Source organism: Lutjanus erythropterus, chromosome 19 (genome assembly GCF_056507025.1).
Source record: "Lutjanus erythropterus isolate fLutEry1 chromosome 19, fLutEry1.hap2, whole genome shotgun sequence".
Lineage (NCBI taxonomy): Eukaryota > Metazoa > Chordata > Actinopteri > Lutjaniformes > Lutjanidae > Lutjanus > Lutjanus erythropterus.
Window position 1 is genome coordinate 19,791,435 of NC_139335.1, and position 22,021 is coordinate 19,813,455.

Consider the following 22,021-nt stretch of genomic DNA (forward strand, 5'->3'; position numbering starts at 1 on the left):
TGAGTGAACCACAAGCAAGTCTGTAAAATCACATATGACATGCCAGTGTATCTCATCATTTAGTTTTAAAATTAAATGTCATTATACTTAAGTATATTTCATCAGTGTTACCACCTCTCTCTGGCAGAATCACATATTCAGTGCCCTTGAATGTGAATGATAAGATTTATACATATGTTTTAGAGAATAATTTTAATCTTTCTTACTCAAAAATAACAGATTTTCTATGATTGCCTACTGAGTAAAGCTCATGTTTCAACAACAAAATTCAATGTGCTATACTTTTCAATTTATATTAAATTGAATATAGTACAAAGACAAGATATTTAATGTTTGAACCGATTAACTTTGTTGTTTTTTGTAAATACACTCGTTCTACCTGCAACACATTCCAACAAAGTTAGGACAGGAGTATGTTTACCACTGTGATCAACATCTTTTCTTTTAACAGCAGTCAGTAAGTGTTTGGGATTAATAAATTAATTGTTGACGTTTTCTGTCTCATTCTTACTTGATATATGACTCTAGGTGCTCAGAGAGACAGTTCTGGACTCCAGTCTAGTCAGCCACGCTGCTGTAAACGTGCAGAATTTGAATTAGTATTGTCTTGCTGAAATAAGCAGGGACATCCCTGAAAAAGATGTCTGCCTTTCAGAATCAACCATGCCTTCACAGATGTGCAAGTTACCCATGATGCCATGGGCATTAACACACCCCGCTACCATCACTGATGCTGACTTTTTAACTTTTTTCTGGTACCAATCTGTATTGTCCTTTTCCTCTTTCGCTTGGAGGACACGACGTTCATAATTTCTAAAAACAATTTGAAATGTAGACTCATCAGAGCACAGCACACTTTTCCACTTTCTGTCTGTCAGTAATAATTTGCAAACCGTTCTGTCTTTAATTACATTTCACACAGCAGCCCAACATTTTGGAAAGTGGGTTTTGTAGTTACAATCTGTTGATATGAAACCTGACCTAAAACCTTTAAGTCTGATACATTTACAGATAATTTGATCATATTTTACAAGGAGTGGGCTCAGACAAAGTCATTTTAATATCCAATAAAGACAAAGTAATTCTAAAGTATTTTCTATTTAGAGCGTCTAGGGCAATAAAGATGAAAATTCATAAGTAAATTATTTAGCACAAACCTTTTGTCAACAGATATTTTTTCTCTGGGATTCAATGTAATGAAAGCGTGCCGTGGCTCCTGTACGAACTGCAGGCCCATTTCTGTGAAGCGCTGCTCTGCAGCCATAAGACCTAATGCTTCTGACAAGATTGGGAAGGTTATTCATGTGTGAAGTACAAAGAAATGCCTAGCTGTCACTGGCATCCCATTATCTGTCATCATCTACAGCGACCTCAATCTCTGCAATGCAGTGTATATGTAAGATTTGGACTAATGGATGATGCGAAAGACACTGCACCTGTCTGAGTACATCAGGATCACCGTCACCTTTACTCACATGTGCTTCTCACCAGGATTTCGGACTGCGTGGAAAGGGTGCTAACAGGAGACTGACTGAGAAAACAGACAGAACACAAACAACAGCATGTACTTCAATCCACTGACACGATGAAGAATGACGACTGAGAGAAGAACATGATCTCATTCATGGATGGATGCACAGGCAGTACGTATGCAAACGCCAATGCATTCACAAGGGTGTAGAGCACTTCACACAAACCATACTTCGTCTACAAAAATGGAGGCATGTGCAAAAGCAGATTACAAAATCACATATCACAAATCACACGCAACGCGAAGTGTGATTGCACATCGTAACCACTGTTAGCCTGTTGAGAATCTGTCCTGGCACCCATACACAGACACTTTTTACTATTACACTGGTATACTATTACAAGCATAGATTTATTTCATTTTACAGAATTAAAACCTCTTCATCACCGTATTGCAGAATCACCAGCCCCTCTCTTTCTCTGTGATCTCTCTTTTCGTCGTTCACCTTTCGTTGTCTTATCATGCTGGAGAGAAAAGTGGGATTCCTCTTCCATTTTTAACCAGCTCAATTACACGCCCCCCCTTTTCCAAAATCTGCTGTTACATTCCTTAAATGTCTGCATCAATGGCACTGCAAGCTGTTTAATGTCTCACTGCGTTGTGATCATGCTGTTTTTGTCCCTCGCCCTGATTCTTTGTACTGTTACATCTTTTGCACACGCTCATCTATTTTCTCTCCTCTTCATTACACAGTTGGGGTCAGCCGTACGCCTCTAACCACATGGTCATCTACTGGATGAACCTGAATGCACCATCAATGTCCAGGGATAAATACCAGGAATTTACTGAAAAACAGTTGCATGAACCTGGGAATTTTGAGCCTCTGTGTCCTGTTAATCTGTGTGTTGATCTGGCATTCTGGACAATTTGAACTGTGGTTATACAAGTTACTTATCAATAGTCAGTGTGTTACCTACAGATGGTCAGCACACAGCCAGTTTGCAGAAGCAGCAGGAGACCAGTAAAGCAAGCTAAGTAATGTACTTTGTGGACAGTTCAGCAGCAAAACAAATTTTTGCCACCTGAAAAAATTAATATCAATTCAAATGCATGCTATATTTACCTTGCTTTCAGACAGCCATTTCCTATGGGAAAGTGCAGATACACAAGCAGTTGCACTGCCTTCTCCAAAGCCACTAGACTCCTTTGGCAAAAACAGTAAATTTATCTCATAGAATTTAAGAGTTGCTGGTCTGCTGCTGCCTCTGTCTGTTAGTTTGTTTGTGTTATTGCATGACTTTGGTATTTTTGTGGGTATTTTAAAGGATCAGTTTGGCTTCATTTAACAACGGGCAGATCAGTTGTTCGTCTGACAAAGTAGCTTAAGAAGTGTTTGATGTTGTATTAAAATGCACTTGCTGTTATCACCACTAACCACAGGTTTTGCCAAATCAACAAGGAAACCTTATAAATCTTATATTACAACTAAGGCAGGACTTTCATGGAGGCCATGAAGGCCATGGCTGTTGTGACCCCTCAGTTTGACGTTATACTCCTCAAGAATTATATGCCCTGAGGCCACCGTGGCCTTGATGCTCTGCCCTCACTGCTCCAGATGATTTCATCATTTTCTCCTCTCCATCTTACCTGCCAATATTGTTTTTAGACACCATCATCTTTTGTTGAGATTCTGAACTCTTATTAGGCAACAATTTCCAGTCTGTTATGAACCACTGAAAAAAATGGCTATTTATGTCTACATTAATTTTTGTAACATTAACTCCCCTTCCCCATCTTCAATTTATCTCTAATTTGTCCAGGACTAAGTCTGTATAAATATTGGTCATTGGTTATTTTGTTAAATAAACTTTTCTTTAAAATATTTATTTATTTCATTGTATCTGTGGACTTCAGAAACAATCATCATTTTATTTGATGGCCTTGCTGACCTGACATTTGGCTTTCAAAAACTGAAAAAACCAAAAGCCAAGTGGCCTCTGAAATGATGAAATTCCAAGCCTGATTACAACTTTAACAATACCACGCAACCGTTGCAGACAAATACAAAGTCTGACCTTCAAGTGCCTTGAGTGAACGCAGGCTGTTCCACAAGTGGCTTAACCAGACAAACAGACCTCCATCCACAAAACAGAGTGCAGAGCAGCATTCGACAGAAGCATCAAGTGCAAAGGTTTGCCCTGATGTTACCACTTACTCATGCTTCAAACTACCAAAACAACAAACCAAAATGGCTGCAATCCACAGTGTTTGCTTCACTGCCACTGCACACAGTAATAATCTCAGGTCAGCACTATAAAAACAGACAAATGCTCTGATATAACCAATATATTTCCACCTCGAAAAACTGTGCTTGTAAATATTTTTTCTTCTATTAAAAATAATACTACATATTCTGATTGGAGCCCGACTGATGCTCAGTATTGGTCTGATATTGGCCTATTGAGGGTACATCAGGATCGGTGTATATGTTTACCAATATGCACCGACTTGAAAACTTTTTTGACAGAACATATAACACAGAAAACAATGCCTGTGGTGTTTTAGATTTAGTACAATGGGGAGCATTTATGAGGACAAGAGGAGCTCCCTGGCAGCTGTAAATACAGAGAAACTCTGCCTCTGCTTGACTGATACTGAACAGTACTGATGTTTATTTAGCAATTTATTTTATCTTTATTTATTCTTTATTTTCTCAGTTCACGGTTACAGTTGGTTGACATATGTATATGTTAAATTGTTTGTGTTAAATAGAATATATTATATTCTATAATAAAAGTATTTGTTCAAGAAAAAGCCTTGTGAGTACCTTTGCGTAGTCATATCATTGCAAAATTGGTGTACAATCCACATAGAAAAGGCTTGTTTTTCATTCCAGCTCAAAAATTCACTGTATCAACCACCACATTGGTAATGAATATGAATGAATAACATCAACAAATTAGAATACACATTTTATGATGAATCATCTGCAGGTCTATGTTTAAAATTTAACTTAATTTTTAACAAGAAATCTGACAAAGTAATGAAATATTCTCATAAAGGTAATAATTTTATAATCATGGAACTTTCAGTTCTAGACAGGAGAGTGACAACAGAACACTGCACTACTTTTACCACTTATTCAGTCATATATTTTATCATCTTGATTCATTACAGAAGTCTTAATAATTTTCTGCAGTGCTGCAGTTACACACAGAAAACCACGGATTCGGTCCAGCCGCCGAATGCAAAGATGTAAGAATAGAGGGTGATGAGCTGGGATGCACCCCTGTTGTGAATGCAGATTGGACACTGGCATTCGTCAGAGATCTCTGAGGCACTGAGCGAAGCATGGCAGTCCACCTGCCATGCGGGACCCCTGAGGTGTCTCTCTTCTCCGCCTGACTGAAAAATGGATCAAAGCTGAGAGGCAGAAATGACAACCACTGTTCGGTTTGAACTCATTTCACAGGAACGGGTGACTTCTGCAGAAACCACTGGATAGGCAACAGAACAGCATGAACTCTCTCGGTCCATCTCTCTCGGTCCATTCAGGACATACTCTTAGAAATAAAGGCACTAACTAGAACCATTAAGCATTCTTTGGCTTGTTCCCATAGGAGAACCAATATTAGTTCCTGATAGAACCTTATATAAAGGTTCCACTTGGAATCCTTTCAGAGAGTTCTACTTAGAACCTGACATAAAGACTTGAACCTAGATCCATCTGTGTAAGGGTCCATCCAGAGCCACGTATGACTAAAGGCAAACCCTTCTATGTTGTAATGGTTCCACCCAGATCCTTCTCTGGGGGTTCTATCCAGAACCTTTGCACCTACTAAGGGTGCTAACAAGAATGCTACAGCAAACCCTTTTATATTTTAAGTGCTTTATCTAGAACCCAACCCAACTGCAGGTTCTACCAAAAATCCTATTATATTCAGGACCCAACCCAGAGTTTCTACTGATAATCACTTCATATCCCAAGTTTTTTTTATTTAGAACCCACCAAGTATGTTCTGCAGAGAACCCTGTTATATTCCAAGGGTTTTATCTAGAGCCCACCCAGGGAGTTCAACTGAGAACCTTTCTATATTATGGTACAAAGAACCCTTGACGAAAGAGTTCTTCAAGGATTTCAGCAATTCTTGAAGAACTCTTTCTTCAAAACAGGGTTCTTTGGATGAAACTAATTGGGTTACAAAGAACCCTTGATGAACCATGTCTTCAAAAAAAGGGTTCCTCAGAAGCAAATGGTTCTGGGTGGAACCTCAACCCTTCAGGAGGAACCCTTATTCCTAAGAGTGTATAGTCAATCAGGGTGATGCAACAGCCGCCTCAGGCAGCCAGGAAAATTGCACATGGAGCAGGCAGCTCAACTGTGAACCAAACTACAGAGAGAGTGAAAGAGAGGAACTGGTTAGCTGGTGACAGGGAGACGAAATGTCACCGAGGGAACAAGGAGATTGTTTGATGATGCAAATATCAAAATGGTCCGGTGATGCAACCCTGTGCTGTCTGGGGTGGGGTGATTATTATCATGAGCCGTTAGATCAGAGCTGTGATCGTGTTCCAGGCAGAGTGGGAACTCTGCAGACTGTGGTAAATTATACTTCTGTATGGATATCAGCAGTGCAGATAGTTAGGACAGATAGAGACACTTTAATGTGCAGTGAAGAAAACAACTCGTACCTCTTCCTTCCATGAATAGAATCCCTATCAGTTTCTGTTTGGGTTTTCTCTCTGAGCCGCGATTTCATCTTGTCTGTTTTTCTGTGATGGGCTGGTTTGTACATCACCTCTCCTCTTATCACACGTTTTCCTCATTTCCCTTTCCATCGCAGAATGGAGAAAAGGAGTCAGAGGGCAGAGGCGAGAAAGCCTTCACCCGGGGACATATGCTCCCCCGACAGCCAGTGTCACAGCAACCAATGCCGCCCCCCCTCCCACCATGGAGCCCACCCTGCCATCTGTCTCATTAACCTGGGTTTAGCAGCAATCTGGCCTGGACTCTTTGTATGTGTGTGCAGGTCTACATTTGGAAACAAAAGGGAGACATGGCATGCAGTAGAATTAAAAAAAGAAGATGGACAGCAAAGAAGACTGAAAGGGAAAAGCTTAGGAGAGAGGAGAGTGAGAAACAGACATACAGATGGAGAAGCATTGATCCATGTCTGTGCAATTGTGCATGAATGTGAGAGTTTTCTTTTGGGGCTGGTGGTGTGAGGTCATGGTTCCTCCGGGTGAGGCACAGCACAGTTTAATGTCAGTCCGCTGACATTATGGCTGAGGATGTTAGGATGCTGACAGGACACCTCCGTGACATCCAGAGAAACATGTCCAGGATGTCCAAAATATACTCTGAGGTCAAAGGCAGGACAAATACAAAAAAACTTATTTTTTCAGTGGAGTTACAACATAGTACATAAGGGGGGCAATCAGCAAAGCTAGGTAATTTTATTTATATAGTATAGTACATTTCATCCACAGTGCTTTACACTTACATATAACCAAAGCATGTAATGTTTAGTCAGTAAACTGGGAGTAAGGTTAAATGGGCTAGAAGTCATCAGTGTCTAATGCATGGTTATTAATGTAATAAGTAATGCTATTTATTATTGTACCCTGTGTCAAATCACATATACCAAGGCTGAGCAATACGATCACTATTAAATATCTTGAGAAATATACTTGTTCACTTTCTGCTGAGAATCAGAGCTGCTTATATAGTAAGATTGATAAAACCCTCATGTATGTATGGTGAATATTAAGCTACAGCCAGCTAGCTTAGCTTAGCTTAGCTTAAGTTAGCGCAAAGGCTGGAAACAGTTGGAAACAGCTGGTCTGGCTCTGCACAAAGGTAACAAAATCCATCTAGCAGCACCTTTAAAGATTAAGTTTGTTTGTTTAAAGGAGAAATACGTAATATATTTACTGTAATAAAACAACCATGACATGTCATCTGAGATTAAGGAAACATGTTAAGTTGACGCACTGGCTTCTCTGAACGGCTCCACAGCCGCTGTGTCCTCCTTTGAAATTTCTATTCCAGTTACTAACTTGTTTAATTGGTTGCCTGTTAAAGTGAATGCTGAATGTTTGCTAAATGAGTTAGTGTCTGTTTATGAGAAAACATTAATAATCTTTTAGAAGGAACAGATTTTTATAATCTTTAAATTTTGTAATGTATTAAGTGAGGCTGGCAGGCAGTAAGGCAGGACTGAACTGCAGCGTGTGTGTTTTCATAGTGGGCTTTTGTTTTCAGGATAACGGGCTTAGCTTTATGCTGACAAAGACAACTGACAGTTATAAACAGCTGATCGACTTACAGCGTAGGACTCGCTTGTTATTGTCAGTTTACAATGCTGCGCTTGTCTTGCACCCCTACAGCATTTCTGCCTCCTGCCTGAGCTTCCTCAAGTGCAGGAAGCGGGGAGAAACAACTTGCTTCAACCATACACTGTATATTTAATAGGATTTCAAACTATTTAATACACCGCCAATGGCTCTAACTTGCTGTTAGGACTGCTGTACTCATTTGTGGATGTGCCAGTGTTACATATTAAATAAAAACAACTTTAGGGTGGCGAGGTAAAACCTTTCTCACTGTTGAGTCATTAATGCTCAAGTCATTATTACAGTAATTAAGTAATTAGTTGGTCTGATTAGTAGATCATAATTAGTTTATATCTATTAAACACCAGTAGAGATATAATTTGTGATACTGCAAAATATTTGCTGCTTCTACCTGAATTGCATAGTCTTTTTTTTGGCAGCAGCATCTTAACCACACATGGATGTAGTGTGTGCTTCACCTGGATGAGTCAGGACTGGCAGCTAACATTTTTTCCTTTTTTTTTTTACCATTAATATTCATTTTCCACAGTGTGTGCCTTTCATCTCAGTGTGACTTCAGTCACATATAAGACTTCTTCCCTTCTCTTTATCTGAGGAACATAGCAGGACGTGGGAGCAGAATTTTGATGTCTTCCTGTTTGGAGCCTGTTCGATTATCACTCCAGCCACCGATCGTGGAGCAGACAAGCTGAGAAGCTCCGTCAGTTCTGAGTTCACAGATGAGACGTGTTAATTGGGAGGTGAGACAAACAACAGGTGTGAAGAGAGGTCAGAGAGGGCGAGGCATAAAGAGCCTGAAAAGGTAGAAGAGGTGTTGATGAGGCTGGAGGCAGTCTTGGAAAACTATGAGATGGTTGTGGGGGTAAACATGGGTGAAAATTGCTCTCAGACTGAAGTGGGGTGAATACAGCAGATTTCCAACTAAAGAAAAAAAAGGCTAGACTAAACACAGACGAGGCTGAAATGGTATAGAGAAGGGAGGAGTGGTGATGAATAAAACATGGAGGCACAAAGGTCAGTGTGGATGAGATGTAGCGGCATGAGGAATGGGGCAGGCTGTGGAGAAAGGACAAACAACAGAGGTCAAGAGAAGGAGGAAGACGGGAAACACAACTGATCAAAGGAAGGCTTAACCGAGGAGCATGAATACACATTTGCACATGCACTGCCGGACTGAATCTGTGCTCGATAAGTTAATTCATCCTGGACTTAACTGGCTTACAAGCTCCATTAGGCTAACTTTCAAGACGCCCTTAAAATGAACCGAACACCAAAGTGTGCAGTTTGGTTGTGTTTTCAGTGTTGTAGATACATCATTTAAGAGTAAAATGTACAAGTATTCTATTAGTATTAATCTATTAATAAAAGGATTTTTAAAGTTCCCTTGTTTTTCTTCTCTAGAGAGAAATATTATTATAGTGTAATTTTAGCCAGCTACAAAAGAGATGCTGCTTTTGTCTCAAATTAATGACCCATTGTTCAAAAAGGATGTTTTTTTTTTTTTTTTAAATCTGCCACTGTTATTACTATAAACATAAAGCTTGTCAAGCTAGTATAGTTAATTAAGGTGAGGTGTGAATCAGTAAATGATTAAAGTTCCTACTTTTTCTTTTCCTTTTCCCCAAACCCTTCAGACCGGTTTTCAAGGAGAAATAATAATAAGGCGTGGTTAAGCTGTGTGTTGTGGAAATTACATCGTTGTGAGGTGTGCACACATCTGCTGGAGTAGTTCCTGATGTGGCGAGCTTCAGGTCTGTAGGGCGCATGGCAGCTGTATGACTGAGTACCAAAACAACAGAGACGCCAGCTTTTGGAAAGCTCTGCTGAGGACACACTACAGCTGCACTACCTTCTAACTCAGAGGCTTTTGTTTGAAAACCAGCTCTTTTAATGAACTGTAGAAACGATATGGAGCTCGTTTGTCTTGAGAGCAGAGACCAGCACTGAGGAGACCTGGACTACAACCTGCTAGTCTGCTAACCAGTAAGCTAAACCACCTCCCGATGGTTTCTCTGTTACTGAAGACCAGCCCAGTTTTCCCTCCTCAACACACTCTAGGTCACTGATGACTAGTCCATAAGATCTACCTTCATATGCAGATATATAGATTAGCCGCCAACTCCTGTCTCGCATCGCAACTTGCTAACTGGACTGTAAACAATGACAGCAAACGGAAGAGGAATTCTTGGCCCACATATCTGTTATTTGTTATCAGAGGCTAAATCGTCGTGAGATGATAGCTGATAGTTTGTGAGATCTTTAGAGACCAACAAGTAACGTTGAGATCAGCAAAGACAAAGAGATGTTGAGTTACTCCTTAGCATCGGTTCAAGGATTACATTCATTGTCAGTTTATTAGGTACATCTTTCTAACACTTCTGCAGTCTAATACAACAACCACATACTAAATCCTTCCCTCATAGATATAACTGGGGTAGACAAAATATTAGAAACACCTCTCAGAGACACGATTCAATAGAAACTGCAGCTGTTAAACTGATCATAAAGTTGAATTAATAGTTTTCACATTATAGCCTTCATGAAGGTGGCATTTATTGCAGGGCTGTTGCGTGAGACTGCTGTAGCTTCTAGGTGTACCAGATAAACCCTTTGGTTTTGGAGACCTTTTCAAATCCAATTCAAATTCAAACTCAAAGCAGAAATGAGGATGTTTTTCTTTGATTTCTTTTGCTTCCTTGACATTTTGGACCAGCAACCAGTGAGGACTGAAATGATAAGGCATTTGTTAATATGTCTACCAAATGAACTGACTAAGAATAATCTTCAAATTCAGCAAAGCGTGAGTTACAGAAGGGCACACGGACGACAGATGAAGATATCAGGTTCTGTCTCTTCTTGTTTCAGTCTCCAAGCAGTGGACTGGCTCCTTGTGCTGAAACTTCAAAAGGTGATTGATGATTTTAATTAGATGTTGGGACCCTACTGGGAGCTGACAGCGAGCTAGAGTGCCCTCTTTTGGGCTTGGAGGACTCTGGCTCTGACCCAAACACACTGGTGGCTGATTACCTACAGTGATAGAGGCAGACAGGGTCGCCCTATTTATACCGTCACTTCTAATAATCATGTTTAACTTCTAATCTGTAGTTACAGTTACTCAAGTACTGCACTTGAGTTCAATTTAAAGTACTTGTACATTAATTCACTCTTGTTTTCATGTCACTTCCTACTTCTATTCTACTACATTTCTGAGGGAAATACTGAACTTTTTACTCAGCTACATTTATATGGAGGCTTTAGTTTCTGGTCACTTTACAAATAATATGTTTTCATACACGACATATGAAGAGCTTATGAAATATATTTTGTTGTGAATTAAACTACTACCAACATTTTCTACATGTACAGCTGAAATGATTAGTGGCTTAACCTTTTAGTCGATTTACAGTTTAGTTTATTAGTTTATTGCTGAAGCTAATTTCTAAAACCAGTTCATTGATGGGATGACATAATCATTGTCATTATTCATGTTTCAGCTTCCCAAATGTAAAGATTATTCACCTTTCAATCATTTAAACTAATTTTGAGTAATTTTAATCATTTTGTGATTTGAACAAAACATACACATACACATTGTAACATTTCTCACTATCTTTAGAATTTTTACAAACCAAACAATCAATTGATTCATGAAAAAATAAATAAATAAACAGATTAATCATTACTAAAAAATTTCATTATTTGCAGTCCAGTACAAAGTAGTTCAAAATTAGCTCCACCTCAACCGACTACAGCCTTAAAATCCTGCTTTTACATTAATGCATGAGTAATAATAATCTAATGATTTAAGGTATAGTAGTAGAACATTCACTGGGGATGTTTTTGCATGGAGTACTTTAACTTTTAACACTTAAAGTACATTTACCTGATTATACTTGCATACTTTTACCAGTAACAGAGTATTTTTACTTTGTGGTATTTGCACTTTAGCTAAACTAACACCCTGAAAACTTCTTCCACCACTGCTTCTAATGCTGTATATCTCTCTTTCTTGTAATCATTGCTATAAAGACAAAATTGACATTGTAAAGATCAAAAGACAGCTTAATTCAAAATACAATGCTACATACCATCATGTTGCTTGGCAACAACATGCTATGATAGATCCGAATCTCTTCCTTAAAATCATATAAAGGTCACAACTCTTTTTGTATTGACGATGGCTGGCTTTTGTGCCACGCAGCCACTTAATCAGCAAACACGAAGCTCTGACTTGCTGCTGCACCAGATAAAGAGAGATCAGGCTCCTCAGGAAGCAGAGGCAAATGGCAAAACACGTTTGCACCAGACTGGTGCTATCACACAGAGTTACTGCTGTGATTTAGCTTGCTGCTCGTTACACACACCGCAGCCTCTGTCAGCTAAGGTTAGGGCAGACTAGCTGGTGTAAGTAATGTGCTCTGACCCAGATCAACTTACAAAGTAATTTACCCTCAGCTAGGGCAGCTTTGGAGGTCTGCTTGGGTTGGATCAGAGAGTGTAGCTTAGCACCGAGGAGAGCAACTATTTTATATTTAACACATAAATGATAACGAAGTGATGGTGCAGGTGTGAAGTTACAGTGTGAAGTCGATCAGCAGACAGACAGAGACTCCTTCCATTTTGGTACTGTGATAAAATACATTCATGCTGGTGTTCATATTGACATTTCACAATAAATTCATACAAATTGATTTCATGGGTTGGAAATGGCTCAAAACACCACCTATTGTTTTAGATCATCCTGAGCCTTGCATGAGTCTTAGATGCTGCTCAAGAAATTTAGATGGAAAAAGTAAAATCAAAGAAATAAGAGGCTCATCATTCACAAACTATTTTAATTTAAAATTGCCATGTTTGACAGCTGTAAGAGCTTCACCAGACTACATTCTTTCCCTTGATGATGATCCCACGATAAACAGCAGGACTACAGATACACACTGACAATCCAGCATGGACACACACTCACCACAGAGCTTCTCAGCCTGTCTGAGCCACTAGCATTAGCTCAGCTAGCTACAACACAGATACAACACAGATTTTTTTAATTTTTTTTTTCAAAAGGACCATAATTGTGCTTGTAGTGATTGTCAAAGCCATTTTTGCCATTTTTAAAATTATGCAGTTACACTTTAATGGAAAACGTGAGGAAAAAAAAAAACAGCTGCTCCCTAATTTTGAGAAAAGAGCTGCTAAATAAACAGTTCATTTTTTAATACCACATCTCACAAGGAGAGAATGAAATAAAAGATCAATCTACTCAACTACTCCTCCCAAAATGTTTAGACTACCTCTCTCTTCAGCTAAAAGAAAGAATATGAGCCCTCCCCATTTTCTGACACACCCACATCTGACAACTTTTTTGTATTCCATATATTGTTTTTGAACATAATGCGTCACTGTTTCCAAAATGAGCTTTTTGTAACATTTAGACTGGATTGCACCAAGCAACCTAAGCAGAGTTTAGCAAATCTAGGTTTAAAATACATAAATCCAGATGTAAAGTTAAAAAGAGCTCTGCTGCATAATTAAAAAAGAATCTTAGTTTAACCCAAATTAAAATAAATAAACAAACTTGCTGTGAGGACGTACAAAGGATCCCATAAAATAAGGGTGAAAGCCGATTACTTATGGCTGCTCTGTTACTTCAGAGCACATTAAACCTACATTGTTTGCTAGCTAGCTAAAAAGTTAGCCCACTCATGACGGCCCAGCAGAGAGGAACTCATTTATTTTCCTTTATGAACAACTTGTTGGTTGAATTAATGTAGCAATGTGGCAAAATAATATAAGAGAGGTTTAAATGTTATCTTTCTGAATTTTAGTCTAGTTTGATGCAAGTCAAACCATGATTTAATCAGGTTTAAAAATTAGTCCTTGTTGGTACAACCCAGCTGTCAACTTCATCAGTGACGTGAACTTATATTATAAATATTTCCAGTGTGTTTTGTGGCAATGAGACAAACTGTACACATTATAATAACCCATGACCTTCCTTCTTGCCATCAGCTGCTGCACACTAACAGGATCTGTGTCTGTTCTGTGCTGCAGTTGTAAGATATTCCTGTCTTTGCAGTGGAGTGCAGGCAGTGGTATTGTTTGTGCATGTAATCCGGTCAGGTTATTTATCTGCTTTGTATTGTGGCTGTAGGCTGGTTCTGTCTGTGGTGTTCTCTGTGGCTTTTTTGTGGTCTGCCGGGGATGTAAGTGGTTAAGGTATGTGTCAGTGCTCAGAGTCAGTGCCAGGTGTTATGCATTTCATGCTCACCGGCTTCCGTCCCACTTGGGGCTCAACAGCTACCCTCACACACACGAACACACACACACACACACACACACACAAAAAACAGTACATGCCCCCCCTCTAAATTGCCTCTCTTTGTGCTCATTGTCTCTTTTTCTCACCTATCATCTCCAGTTTTTCTCTTCAGAAGGCATCTGCTGCCTGTCATTATCGCTCTGTCTTGACTCCAACTTTTCGCACTTTTGCTTCTTTCTGTTGCTTTCTTTATTTTTTGTCTCTTTGACTGCTCCTCTGCCTGTCTCTTTCTTCCTCTAATGACCTGTCTGCCCTTCCCCATTACATCTCTGTGTTGTCTGAGTTGATTCTTGCCTCTGTTTTATCTCTCCAAACACACACACACACACACACACCTGCCTGCCTCAAGGATGGAGGGGGTTACCACCATGCAGCTTGCCAATCTGCTCAGTATATCAGTGGTGCAGCGCACACACACCAGAGATGATTCATCGGAAGAAAGACTGCTAAAACTCACAAATCATACAAAGCAGAAAGCGATCATCATACACTTTGACAGCACATAGAGAAAACAATTCAAACACGTCAACTTTGACAACTTCTTACTTTCTTTTACAGCTTATCCATTTTCAGCACAAACACTTGCACACTTTTCTGAAACACACCTCCCTCTATCTCTCCACGTTTAATAATAAATACACCCAACTCTTACCGTAATGGTGGGGATGGCTGTGACGAGCGAGTAGATGAGCACAGGGGGGATCTTGCTGGTGTCGTCCGGACCCGGGTAGGGCTTGGAGAAGGTCTTGTCGTAGCAGAAGAAGCCCTGGATGTGCACGGGGAAAGTGTCCGTGTACTCGAAGTAGTAAGCCAGCAGCACCGTCCCAGCCATGATCACCAGCTGGAAATAGAACATTATCCCTCCGTTAGGAAGCGACAGGACGAGAGGTGAAGAAGAGGACGGAGAGGCGGAGGAGGTGGAGGTGGAAGAGGAGGAGGAGGAGGAGGAGGAGAGGAAGAGGGAAGAGTCGAGCCCCTGTTCCCCTCAGCCACGGGGAGATGCATAGGAAATAGGGGCCGAGAGAGAGACAGAGTGAGAGTGTCTGGATCCGAGAGAGATAAGAAGACAAGAAAGAGAAAAGCAAATGTGCAGGAGGCTTCTCTCTTCACCAGATGAAAACAGGAACAAAAAACAGAATAAAAGAGGGCTCCGTGGCAGCACAAGCAGCAAAAAACAAAGAATTGCACGGGGAGCGAGCTAGAGAATGAGAGAGCCGTAGAGTGAGAGAGATAGGGAGGGAGTGAGGTGGGAGGGAGTGAAAGGGGGAGCAGCCTTTCTGCTGCCAGCACTCATGAAATCTACTACAGTTGAGCTGTGGGTGTATATGTAGATACTGTGTGTGTGTGTGTGTGTGTGTGTGTGTGGAGTGTGTTTTCGTAGACATGTGCTTCTCACCATCAGCTGACGTCTCCATTAAAAAGTTTAACTCCTAAAACACTTTTGGAAACTTCAACACTCTCATGTCTGAAATGAAAAACAATATACAAAATTTGTTCTTTGTTTGTACCCATCAATTTCTAGGATTCACCAATGTTTTTAAAATGTTTTTAACTAAATCTGCTAATAAATAGGCAGTTGAGGTATCTGCTTTATTATACTGTTTCATGTTTCCTTTTAGCGGGTAAGAGTCATGTTAAGTTACTGCTGTGGAAAAGCCCAAATATTTTCTGATTTTGTTGCTTCATGACAAAAGCTTTTAGATAACAAAATAATGAAGGACTTTTGTTTTGAAGAATTTATAGGAAATACAGTGCTTATCCACTGATTTACAGTTGCCCAACTCAAGACAAGTGCTTCATCAGTAAATACACACCTTCAAACTGCTGCACACTCAGCTGTACTGGAGTGATGCTGATGAGTCAAACCCAGTCAAGCCAAGCAGCTCATGTGCATGAAAAATGAACAAAAGAGGCGACAGCCTTCATTTCCTTTGTTTACATCACTGGCATTCAGAGGTGGAGCCAATAAATACCAGAGACTATAATTTGAAGATGTTCACGAAGCCCCTAAACTGATATAATGTAACAAAATACATTGCATTAAAAAAATTATACAGTAAAATATTTACAGTACAAAAAATGTAACTTGATTTTTGTTTTTCCAGCAACCATTTGATCAAACAAATTAAAATGTAAGTTATCTAACTTATCTAACTTTCTTCAGTCTCTCACTTCAGTTACCGTGCGTCTGTCCGCTGACACGCCATTTGCAGCATCACAGATGTTTTGCCATTTTTTATTTTTCTGTAATGCCAGTACTGACACTCAATCAAATCACAGGATTACTTTGTCTAACTTCATTTAACATGTCCATTTCACTACTGCTGAAGTGCTTCTTCTTACAGCCTTTTTGATAGCATCTCTCCAATCCTGTTGTTTGTACATGGCACAACACCTGCCATTATATAGTGTTTAGGGGGTGTTGTCTATGCTAATAAACAATTGGCCATGCTTTTCCTGTTGAAGATCCACTGAGATTCATCATTCAGCACACCTGGGTAAGAGCAGAACATTTGGTGCATCTGGAGTCGACTTCTCTTATTTTGTTCTCTTTACAGAAAATTGAGAGAAAATAAAAGCAACAATTTAAGAGAGTGTTGCTGCACGAGGCTCAGTGATGTCTAAATATCAAACATGTTTTTGGAAGTGAAAAGAAGCAGCTCAATGTTCGATTACACATTTCAATTTGTGATAAGTGCACAATAGAGAGTACATAACACTTCCCCATGACACTATTTTGCAGCAGCACCACCATCGCTGCATCCTGAGCTTAGCGCCGCCCAAGATGTTTGTGATTGGTTTAAAGAGGTGCAAACAAGGCAGGGCGTTTTTTTTCCTCTAGAGCAGAATGTGTATGTGTGGAGCCACACCTTTCTCTGGTGCTGAGCAGTGTGGAGAGACGGCTGGCTATGTGAGACTAATCTGTATCTGATGGATGTGTGGATAGTCAACTGTTTGCAAAGAAGGTATAAACCTTAAAGGTAAAACCACGTCAGTGTTGTGTTTACAACTTGCTGTCAGTTACTGCAGGCCTAAATTAAAGTAATTATGAAATGGAATACATACACACACATAAATGCACCCATATTTGCAAAGATACTCTGACAGACAAAAACAAATTCATTAAAATTAAAGATCAAGAACAATCATCTTTGACTACAGTGAAAATAAAGCCATGGATTGTAACAACATATAGGTATTTGAAAGTTGAAATATTGATATCATGGTAAAGCTACTATAAGGAACTCTCAAATTATGCTGATTTTGGAGGCCCCTTTGGTCAAAAGCAGATATGTTTCCACTGTAAAAACAAAAGATGTAACATATAAAATAAGATTATCTACATAAAAACCTTCTCCTGCCTCATTTGAACTGGCTAATGTACGACTCACTGTAACTTTAGCTGTGAAAATTTAAACATGGGTTTGTTTCATCTGATTTCTAGAACAATACAGAAATAGATTATCATCTCATGGAAAGTTTCGTTATCTTACATGGGTAGAGGCATCAGTAATAAATTAAGACAGTTTCATAACCAGTTAAAAAGTCCTTGTTGTAGCTTTCATATAAGATAAACAATCCAGTGCCTCTTGTCTTGTCTCTTGCCTGTTTTGATCTCTATCAACTCCTGAGGGAAATATCTGACTCTATAGCTGCTAAATGTTTCACTATGTTTACCAGATGGTCGCTGGGCAGTTCTGGGCAGTAGTGTCAGCAGAGGTTTTCACTGACAACAGCTGCCTGCTGCTAGAAACAAGATTGATGAGACTGTGAAGACTAAACCAAAACAGTAAAGTTGTGGGCTGTAAAAAAAAAAGCTGAGAGGAATCAAGACAGGTCAAAATGCTGAGATAAAACCCTCTATGATTTATTCACTCCAAGAAATGTCCTATGCATTTCACATTTGATCCCATGTTAATATAGAACAGCTTGATTAATGCAGCTTTAGTATTTAAAAATTTTTCACCATTCATTTTTCCCCCCCTTTTTTTTCTTCCAATGTTTCTTTGAATGGTAGTTGACATACCATCACTCAGCATCTGCACACAAATTTTCTGCCACGGGAAATTTAAGAATTGGATGTAATGACATGGTGTTGCACTTGAGGACAGACAGGAGAGGCTGAGAGTGGCGGTCTGAGGCACTCTGGGATGTTCAGCTTGAAGTCACATCACTCTGACTGGAGACATGGCTCCGCCCACAGCTGCGGCACAAACACTTGCACATGGCATGAACAACACACTACTTTACATGTACATACTGCATGTATACATGAAACCAAACACCCACATCACATACAGAGAGAAACATTCATATGTATATGTGTGTGTGTGTGTGTGTGTGTGTGTGTGTGTGTGTGTGTGTGTGTGTGTGTGTGTGTGTGCAAACAATGGGTCACTGTTTCTTTATTTGTACTTACTTGTACTTTATTTTTGTGCCTCCCTTGAGAAAGACATGTTTTGCTATTTGCCGTTGTCATAGTGAAGAAATTACTGAGGAATCAGGTTTATATCATTATGATGTATTTTTAGTACCTCTGCATCACAAATGTGATTGTAATGACAAGTTTTTTATGGTTTGATGGTGTTAATATGCCACTTTCTGACCAAAAGTTGAACAAAGATCATACTGATTATTTTCACTGTCGAGTAATCTGTTGATTATTTTCTCAATTAAGTGATTAGTTGTTTGGTCTATAAAATGTCTAAGAAATGATGAAAAATATTCAAACGGATTACTTTGTGATCAGAAAAGTTGGTGCTTAATTTATTAATCGATTAATCGTTGCAGCTCTAAATCGTACAAACAGCTATTGCTTCTGACTGTGATTTTTTTTTTGGTGGATGTTTATGTTGGAGGTGAGGGGCTGCACACACACACACACAATGGGAGCGCTTTGGTGGGTTTGCTTTGGGCGAGAGGGGGTGTTTGATATGTGTGAGTCATGAAGCTTTCCCTTGTTTTTCGTGTTTGGTCCCGTAGTGCTCCTCCCCTGCATTTACCCACCATATTGTGACTGGCTCTGACTCATTCTTGTTAGTGCTCAACTGAAGGAACACCAGTAATTCACAACGCCGTCTTAAAGTCAGCGCCATACTTATAGCTGGGCTCTTAAGACGCCTCCTTAATTCCCTCTTAGAACCATGAAAAGGGCAAAAATGTGAGAATGGTGGCGATGCAATTCTGCTTGGAGCTATTGCAGGTCAGAGTTCATATTACTGAACTTTAACCTGCAAATCCACATGTCCAGCTGATAGAAGCATTGCTTTTCTTGGTCAGAGTCATCCTCTGTGACTCTGGGTTTTTTCTCATCACCACATTTAAAACACTGCGCTACAAAACAGCACAAAGCAGCATGAGCCCAGACGTAATGTACCATAAGACTAAGTGTGCATTTATGTAGCTTTAAAAAGATGGAAAACAGGGCTGAGTTACCTCCACTATGCCTAACATGTGCACTCGTGCATAGCTACAGACTCACTTTTTCTCAAACTCAAAATCATACTGAGCAGCCAGCTGTTAGCGAGTTGTTTTGCCGAACCTGTTATGTGGGTGACAGCAACTCTTTCACACCCTGATATCTCCCTTATAGTCCCCCTGCTCTCCCTTTAGCACTCCCTCACACTCTTCCACCCACCATCATCTAGAGACTCCTGTATTCTTCCCTTTCCTTTTTCTTTCTTTCTTGACCTCTCATCAAAAAGGGGCTGCCATTAATAGAAAAAGGGGACAGGCTTCACAGTATGGAACCCATCCCAGTCTGACCTATTTTAGTGTGCAGATGGAAAGGCAGATCAATAGCAAAGAAAGAGCTTGTCAAGATGAAAGGTCACATTACGACACTTCAAGTTGGGAGCTGTCACAGGGAGACATGAGGCTGCGTGTTAGGAGTGTGAAGAGTGTGTGAAGACTGACGAGTGTCTTCTTCTATCCTTCTTAAGATGTCATCATCTCCCTCTGAGCCTGCCTTCATATCATTGCTTTGAAAATATACTTAATACCTGTCAGATTATCAAGCCATTACCACGCTACCGCCTCATTACACGCTGACATAAAACCGACTCAATTATTTCAGGTATCAGGTATTCTGAACAAGCCTCAGTTCCTTCCTCATGCTGTGGATATGAGCAACAAGTCTTACAGGAAATTAGTTTTTCATTGATTTCTGTGAGGCAGTATGAGAAGTGCTCATCAGAGATAAGGAGAGGGCTTATCTGCTCTTCATGACTGATCTATTATGAATGAAAAGACATCGGTCAGTAATTAAGCTCACAGAGTTGGAATTTAGCTCGGATTAGTTTGGTGTTTTACTAGAAACATTACATGTTTTAGTCCACTGCAGATACATGACAAGTTACAACTACAAGAGTGCACCCAGTAGAGTGCAGATCCCTGCCAGGCAACAAACAGGTGGTGAAGCACCTACTGCAATGTCTCCACAACTTCCAGATGCAACCAGCGGAGATTTGCAAAATTCTGCAAACATCAACATGACCCCCACATACATTGTCTCAAGCTGAAGCAAGATTCCAAACTGAAGAAGTTGTTGATCACTTGCGGGCCCCTAGGTGAGATCTTAACCTAGGCAGTTAAGAGGAGTGTCTGTCCAGACTCATATCATGTATGTAGTGAAGATTTTGAGGGAATTCACTATGTAAGTTATCACTAGATTGACCTGTAACTTAGAAGGAATTTAATAAAAGGCATTAAGTGTATTTTATGGGAAATTTGGAAGTCATTACTATACATGTGTGATTCCAGTAAATAATTTCCAGTAAGACGTATGCTGTCTTCACTTTGAGACTAATTTTACAGACGAGGGGAGTAACAGAGGAGGAGTTTGTTCTTGAGTCCAAGTGGAAATTTGTACTAAGTTTGAAGAAATTCCCTTCAAGCATTCCTGATATATCACCTTAACAAGAACAGGACAGACATGAGATCACAGTGACCATGACCTAACATGATCTAATCAGTTTGTCATTAAGTTCAACTGGTCATTTGTGCCAAGTCTGAAAAAATTCCCTCAAGGGCTTCATGAGAATGGGATGACCAGATGTCACCAGGCTGGAGCCATGAAAAAGTTTTTAAAAAATTATAAATCAGAGAGGTCTTTCAGCATACAGTCATGAATGTGCATGCAAAAAATTGAATGACTGCATTACATTTGAGATTGTGGACAAGCGGCGTGATCACATGATCCCCTCCAGGGATCCTCCTTAAAACATGTTCTGCATACAAAGTGTGCAGAAAATTCAATGCTTTCTAAAGTTCCTCAAATTTCCCTATTGAAACCGTGTAGTGGGTGCTGGAAGTGGATCTAGTATCTATTTACAATTTTAGCAACAAGAAGAACACCTGTCCAAACATAGCCTGTCAAGTTTTAGATTTCTGCACAAGTTGAAGCGTAAAGAACAATCTAATCAGTGGATTGTGATTGTCTGAGCCACGTTGAAAGCTGTTGTAAAATACTTTCTAAACACACATCTGAGACTGCATCACATCAGTATTACTGCGCCCAACAAACTTTCCAACAAGTTTCAAAATGTCAGACTTTGCTGTGAATTTTGATTCACTGGGTGGGCTAAGCGTGGTTGAGTGGGTGAAAGAGATGGACAGGACAGAGGAGGAAGATACAAAAGACAGGAGACGCGCTGAAATTAATGACGGAGAAATTGAGAAGAGTCAGTGAGTTTAATGCCACTGTGAAGAAACGGAAAAGGTGAACCCTGCGGTTTCAGCAGTTATACCGACTCTTGTGCAGGGCTTGACTGCCACATCAACGATCCACCAATCAGCCAATCCTGGTGTCCGTTGAAATATCCCAAGTTCATCACTTGCAACCACTTTTTTTTTTTTTTTATCTTGGACAAACTACA

The 22,021-nt window shown here is 39.8% G+C and overlaps 1 protein-coding gene across 3 annotated transcripts in view; it reads right to left on the minus strand.

The window, feature by feature from the left end:
• Positions 1-22,021, minus strand: part of plppr2a (phospholipid phosphatase related 2a) — a 61,458-nt gene that overhangs the window by 10,650 nt on the left and 28,787 nt on the right. For all 3 annotated transcript variants that reach the window (XM_084743803.1, XM_084743801.1, XM_084743804.1), the window contains exon 3: positions 14,797-14,985. In XM_084743803.1, coding sequence (XP_084599929.1) covers positions 14,797-14,985 — 189 coding nt within the window. The remainder of the gene's footprint in view (positions 1-14,796; positions 14,986-22,021) is intronic.